This window comes from Pteropus alecto, unplaced genomic scaffold (genome assembly GCF_000325575.1).
Source record: "Pteropus alecto unplaced genomic scaffold, ASM32557v1 scaffold195, whole genome shotgun sequence".
NCBI lineage: Eukaryota > Metazoa > Chordata > Mammalia > Chiroptera > Pteropodidae > Pteropus > Pteropus alecto.
This window is the reverse complement of record NW_006438073.1, coordinates 10,285,534-10,292,452: the sequence shown is the minus strand read 5'-3', so window position 1 is coordinate 10,292,452 and position 6,919 is coordinate 10,285,534. Positions and strand designations below refer to the sequence as shown.

General features: G+C 60.0%; 1 protein-coding gene across 1 annotated transcript in view; it reads left to right on the top strand.

The window, feature by feature from the left end:
- THBS2 (thrombospondin 2) overlaps window positions 1-5,617 on the top strand; it is a 24,247-nt gene extending 18,630 nt beyond the window's left edge. The window contains exons 19-22 of the mRNA XM_006915046.3: window positions 249-520; window positions 919-1,016; window positions 2,787-2,926; window positions 3,697-5,617. Coding sequence (XP_006915108.1) covers window positions 249-520; window positions 919-1,016; window positions 2,787-2,926; window positions 3,697-3,704 — 518 coding nt within the window. The 3' untranslated portion in view covers window positions 3,705-5,617. The remainder of the gene's footprint in view (window positions 1-248; window positions 521-918; window positions 1,017-2,786; window positions 2,927-3,696) is intronic.
- Window positions 5,618-6,919: the final 1,302 nt, after the last annotated feature.

Here is a 6,919-nt window from a genome sequence, read left to right as displayed (position 1 = left end):
AGCTCGGGGAAACGCGTGCTCGCTCTCCGAGTCTCTGAAGTTTCATTTGATCTCATGAGCTGGGTCGATAAAATACACAGCGCAGTGAAGCTCTGCCCCGCCCCCGCGGGTGGGGTCTGGGTGTCACTAGCGTCACGGTGACAGAACCCAAGCGGGAAAGGGGGCGGGCCCGACCCACAGCGCCCGGCCAGTGCCCGGGGCTGGTCCAGGGGCCCCGGGTCTCAGGGCGGCTGCTCCCTCCGGCACAGGCTTCGACGAGTTTGGGTCTGTGGACTTCAGCGGCACATTCTACGTCAACACCGACCGTGACGACGACTATGCCGGCTTCGTCTTCGGCTACCAGTCCAGCAGCCGCTTCTACGTGGTGATGTGGAAACAGGTCACCCAGACCTACTGGGAGGACCAGCCCACCCGGGCCTACGGCTACTCGGGCGTGTCCCTCAAGGTGGTCAACTCCACCACGGGGACGGGCGAGCACCTGCGGAACGCCCTGTGGCACACCGGGAACACGGCCGGACAGGTGAGGCGCGGCCGCCCCCGGAGGCCCCCACCCTGGGCTCATCCACTGCCGCGCAGCGTGATCATTTTGAGGGTCTTCCAGTGAGCCCCGCCTTCTCAAAGACGCCGTGCCGGGCGCTTTTGCAAGCGTGATGGGCGACACTCTACCAGTTAAGCGTGTTTCTGTCCCCGTGCTAGCGTAAGGGTGCACCTCCGTCCCACGCCGAGGAAGCAGAGGCCCCGACGCGAGGCCGTGTGTCCGGCTCAGGTGGCCGTGCTCCCGGCACTGTGCCCTTGCTCGCCGGCGTGGGCTCCGATCGGCCCTGGGCATCCGTACTGTGAGCGTGAGGCACAGCGGCCCACACGACAGCTCCCTCCTGGCGCCGTGCAACCGCGACTGAGACTCGCTCTTCCCCTCAGGTGCGCACCCTGTGGCACGACCCCAAGAACATTGGCTGGAAAGACTACACGGCCTACAGGTGGCACCTGACCCACCGGCCGAAGACGGGCTACATGAGGTGAGGGCGCTCGGTGGCACGGACGCTCTGTCCAGCGACGGCCGCGCGTGACTTCCTCGCACGGCGAGTCATGGTGCGTACGGACTCGGAGCCCGGTGTCACGGTGCGGACGGACTCGGAGCCCGGCGCGCATGCGCGTGACTTCCTCGCACGGCGAGTCACGGTGCGGACGGACTCGGAGCCCGGCGCGCATGCGCGTGACTTCCTCGCACGGCGAGTCACGGTGCGGACGGACTCGGAGCCCGGCGCGCATGCGCGTGACTTCCTCGCACGGCGAGTCACGGTGCGGACGGACTCGGAGCCCGGCGCGCATGCGCGTGACTTCCTCGCACGGCGAGTCACGGTGCGGACGGACTCGGAGCCCGGCGCGCATGCGCGTGACTTCCTCGCACGGCGAGTCACGGTGCGGACGGACTCGGAGCCCGGCGCGCAGGCCGCCCTGGGGCTTCCGCCTCTTTCCCGCCCCGCACCTCCTCCTACCTACAAGTCGCTGTCATTTAAAAGACAGAACCCCAACTGTGGCAGAGCAGAATATCGCACGTGTCGCATTCAGGTAGCTCAGAGGGTGGCGAGCGTCTGGCCCCGGCGGGCGGTCTGGGCGAGCGGAGAAAGCGCAGTGGCCCGTGCTCCGCCTGGAGAAGCGGGTCGCGTTCGTGTCTGACACGCGAGTGGCCGGACTGAAATCACGTCCGGAGAAAACTCTCACCCATGTCAGCCCCACTGAATTCTGTCCTCCCAGCGTGACGGCCTTCGTGGTGGGTTTTGAGTAAAATGAGCTGTGGGTGACTGAAATTTAAGTCTTGTGAAGTCGACACTAGTTGATAAGAGCGTGACCCAGCAGGCCCTTCACGAACGGTGTGTGTGCGTGGGCGTGCGCGTGTGCATGTCTGTGCGTGTGTGTGTGTATATCTGTATGTGTGTATGTGTGTGCATGTTCCGTCTGTGTGCATGTGTGCATGCGTGTGCATGTGTGTGCGTGTGCATGTGTGTCTGTCTGTGCATGTTGTGTCTGTGTGTATGTGTGTGTGTGCGTGTGCATGTGTGTGCCTTTGTGTGCATGTGCATGTGCGTGTGTGTATCTGTGCATGTGTGCATGTGTGTGCATGTGTCTCTGTGTGTGTGTCTGTGTGTGTGCATGTGTGTGTGTCTGTATCTGTATGTGTGTGTCTGCGTGCATGTGTGCATGTGTGCCTCTGTGTATGTGTGTACACATGTGTGCATGTGTGTCTGTGTGTGCATGTCTGTCTGTGTATGTGTGTGCCTGTGTGTATCTGTGTGTGTGTGCCTGTGTATCTGTGTATGTGTGTGTGTTGTGTCTGTGTGTGTATGTGTGCATGTGCGTGTGTCCCAGCACCGTGCGGCTGGGTGGGGCGTGCGTACTGGCAGGGTGTGAGTTCCCACGGGGACGCCCGCCTGCTCCGTCGTGTGTCGCCCACCAGGGTGGCTTGAACACAAGGCGTCCGTTCTTCGTCTGTAGGGCAGCCCGGCCCGGCCGTCACACAGCGCACAGCTAGTGGGAGGAAGGTGGCGGGCACATGCTGCGATGACTCTGACAGCGATGACATGGAGGTCATGGGGCGTGGGGCTGGTGCCCAGGCTGAGAGAGGCCCCCGGCCCCATGGAGGGGACCAGCAAGGGCCGCCCGCACCACTGACCGGCTCTTTGGCTCTCGAAGGCGAGAGCGGGGAGCCCCGCCATCGTAGCGAGAGTCGCGGGGAAGGATTGCCGAATGTGTCACAGGGTCACCCTCTCCTCTGTCCCCGTCCACAGAGTCCTGGTGCACGAGGGGAAGCAGGTGATGGCGGACTCGGGGCCCGTGTACGACCATACCTTCGCCGGCGGGCGGCTGGGCCTGTTCGTTTTCTCCCAGGAGATGGTTTACTTCTCGGACCTCAAGTACGAGTGCAGAGGTGAGCGGGGACAGGCTGCTGGGGGGCGGGGGCACACACACACCGTCGCCGCGCTCGAGGGGGCCGCCCGCAGCAGACGTGTCGTGTGGTCAGTTCGAGTCACTCGTGCCGTTCGCAGTCGGATGCGGAGGCCTCAGGAGGACAAACGCTTTCCAGTGCTCCATGCCCGCCCCGCCGCACTGTCCTGTAGTGTCCTCTGTGCTCCCTCCCCACTTCGAGCCCCTGACTGAGTTTAGGTCGTCACCCGTGCTGACATGGAAGGAAAAAGCAAAGGGAGGAGGGAGGGAGGGAGGAGGGAGGGAGGGAGGGCAGGTTGGTTCTCTTTGGTTATCTCTTTACATCAAAGATTACAGACCCGGAGGGAACGTGGCCCCCGCCAGGTCTAATCCTTCACTGTCACATGACACAACAGTATCCCCCTTGTGCAGCTGAGGTGACCGAGGCTCAGCGATGCTTCTCAAAAGCCACACGTTGACGATCATACATCAAATAAAGGGATGAAGGGAGCACAGAACCTCACTTTATCTCCTCGTGTCTGGCGAAGCTCTTGTTTACCTGTGGGGTTTCAGCACTTCCTCCCCCCCTTCCCTCCTTCATCTTTTCATGATGTCTTCATCCACCCATCCATCACCCACTCATCCATCCATCCATCCAACCAACCACATTGCTGTCTTTTTTAAAAGTTAAAATAAAGACATTTTAGGCTACGGGTGAAACGGAACGAAAGGAAACCCCGGGCCCAGCACCCTAATTCCGCTCACTGTTTCTAGACGCGTAAACCGGACCTGCTGCGTTTCCAGCCACGTGCGGCCCATGCTGTCGCCCGGACACCTCAGCGCCTCACGGACTCCGCTTCTCTCCCGCTAGCAGCACCCCCCGCCCCCCGTCCTTGACCTTCACCTCCCGTCATCAGCCCCGAGACCACACGGTGACGCGGCCGGAGATGAACACCCAGCCCCCGCAGGAAAGAGTCTGACGACACGCGAGACTCTGCAGTGACGATTGTCACGACAGCACGTTTTTTTCTCGTTTGTTGAAAAGAATGGCGTTTACATATAACATGTAATTCCTTATTGTATTTATGTGTATACGGAGTCGAAGGGACATTGTGCGTGAGACAGCATCGCAGATTAAGCAGGAACAACGGCACGGCGCTCCCACAGGGCTGCAGTCGTCCCGCCACCCCACGCAGCCTCGTTAGGTCATCAGAAGGGTCATCAGAGGAAGGAGGCGGTCGGCCAAGGGCCCCGCAACGCAGGCTGCCCACCGACCAACTGGGACACTAGAAATGACTCGGAGTGTAAACGAGGACCCCCCGCCCCCGCCCTCGGCCCGCGGCGAGGGGCCTCTCGCTCGCAGAGCCCACTGTGTCCAAGGACGGTCCCCGCGGAGTGGCCCCCAGGCGGGGCAGGCGTGGGCCTGGCCAGGCCTCCTGTGCGTGAGCGAGGTGCCGCCCCGTGGCCGGCCGCCCGGCTGCGTGGGGCCGAGCAGACTCGAGACAGCCCCTGGCCCCTGTCACTCGACTCTGCGTTCCAACCGCCAGTCTGCTCGAGTCCCCCCGCGCCCCCGCTCCGGCCTCTGCTCCTGGGGCCGGACGCGCCGGCAAACGGCACACGCACTTTGGCGTGTAATTCCTGGTCTAGGCTTCGAAACCATGGAAAAAATTGCCTTTACTCAATTCGGTGACACATTTCCTTAAGGTTCCAGTTATAAGTGTCGTGTTAATATTTATTAAATGAACACAGAATACAGTTCCATTCCACAATAACTTATTTTGAAAGTGCCAGGGAACACATATGTGGTATAATTTCCAGAAGTAAACATATGACTGGCATATAATAATATAAAGCTGCAGCAAAATATCTTCCTGTCAAACTACAAAGCTTTATAATTTATGCTGTCGTGACAAAGCACGCTGTAAAATGTAATAGAATAAATAAATAATAATGAAGAGTCTATAATGGATGGAACCTTAATATATACCGTTGCCAGTGACTTTAATTCAGCATTTTTCACTGCTACGTATCTGCTGTACAGAGGATTTTAAAACCTGTGCCGATGAAACGTCAGCGCCAAGTCTCGCCAGACTCAGCCGCCGTCGGCCACGCGGCCGTCCCCCAGGCGTGGTCCGCTTTTGCTTGGCACGGCAGCTCTTTCTGCAGGACCTGCCAGTCGCGCGCCGCGTCGGGAGGTGGCCTCGTCCGATCTGCGCGGGGGCAGACCCTCCCTGGCCATCAACAGTGGGTTCATTTTGATGTTAAATAGAGAGAATCCGTAACTTCCGTTTTAACGCCCACATTCCATTTGACAAAGTCGTGTTCGCTGCTTCCTTCGAGGTTGATTTTCTTTCATTTTGCTGCACTTTATACGTTTTTGTGGACAGCAAGCGGGCGCCATCGGCCTCACGCTGTGCCGAGTCTGTGGGTCCCTGTGTTTGGCGGGAGGGGACGGCGGTGCGGGGTGACGATGTGAATATTTACAATGTACCATATTCTTTTTGGTAAATTATTTATGTTTTTAAACAAACTTCTCGTACAGATTGATGAAACTTCTTTGTTTTGCCAAAGACTGTAAATACTTATTTATTTGTCGGCCCGGTCGGCGTCTTCCCACCAAAACCCTGCATTCAGCTAGAGCCTCACTTTTATACTTTAAAGACTATTAATAACAGAAAATAAATTGTAAAAGGTTTTCTACACATGAATCTCTCTCCCTTTTTTGAGAAAGAGTTAGGAGAGTCTCAGTGGGGGAGGGGAGAACACTGCTCCGCCTCTCAGGACCCCGGCGGGGGGGACGCGCCGTCAGGCAGGCGTCTGTGTGACTCGCCAAGGCCCGTCACACACCGGTCCCTCCCTCCTGCCGCTTCTCACCGTCAGACGGGAGGGCAGGACCATGCGGTGAGTTTGGTAAAGGTCACTAAAATGACTCAGGGAAACGCAGCAGCCACGGGACCCTCTCGCTGACACCGCTGCATGTCCCAGGTGGCTCTCGTGCCCTAGAGAGGGGACCGCGGAGGGCGCAGGAAAGACACCTCAGCATCGCTGGGCGGAGCCCGATGGCAGCCTCTGTCCCGGGGGGTGTGTGAGGAGCATGGGGCGGACAGGGAGGCTGGTGAGAACCACACGTCGAAGGGGGCCGGGGTGAGTCAGACGGGGAAGCGGCGAGGTGTGGGGGGACGTTGAGGTGACGGGATGGGACGGTTTTGTGACACGTGGAGGAAAAGATCAGACCTACAGATGGAGTCGAGGAGCCTTGGAGAAGTTCAGGAACAAGGCCTCCCGGGAAGCGGCTCCGGCCGGACGCGGCCGCACTGGACGGGGTGGGGCACGTTTGCTCACGACACGAAGCGGGCACACGCTTAGCGGGAGCCAGGAAGCCGGGCGTGAGTGCGGACGCGTTTCTCCACAGCTGGAAATCCCTTTGTCGTGTGCGGAAAATAGTCTGACAGGCTGCTGAGCCCTTCCCAGCCCCTGCCTGTCCCGCGGGACTCGACCGCAGTGTCTCTGTGACCCGCGGCAGGAAGACGCTGTCCCTGGAAGGTGACGACTTCCCCGCGCAGCACATTGGCGGTGGCCTGTGAGCCACATTCCTGCAGAGCCTGTGCTTGGGGACAGAGGACGCTGTGACAGCTGGACTCCGATCACACCAGGTGATGAGCCACTTCGTCCTCACGGCTCAGGAGCTGGTGACAAAGCGACAGCACCCTCACTCACCAGTACCCAGCCTGGGGTCTGCGGTCAGAGAGAGGAAGGTCCCAGAGGGACTCGTGGCCCCTGACCCTCACTGTGGCCAGCGTCTCCCCTGTAGGTGGGATGGGGTCCCGCCCAGGGATTCTGTGGGTTCCAGCGTCCAGGTCAGGCTCGGCCCGATTAGTTGGAGTTTCACGAAGTGGTGTTTTGGCTACAGGAGCCAGCAGCCCGCAGATGCCGCCAGGGGGGTGGTGGGGGGTGGGGGAGGAGTGACTGGGGAGGGGATGACCGGGGGGGGGGGGCG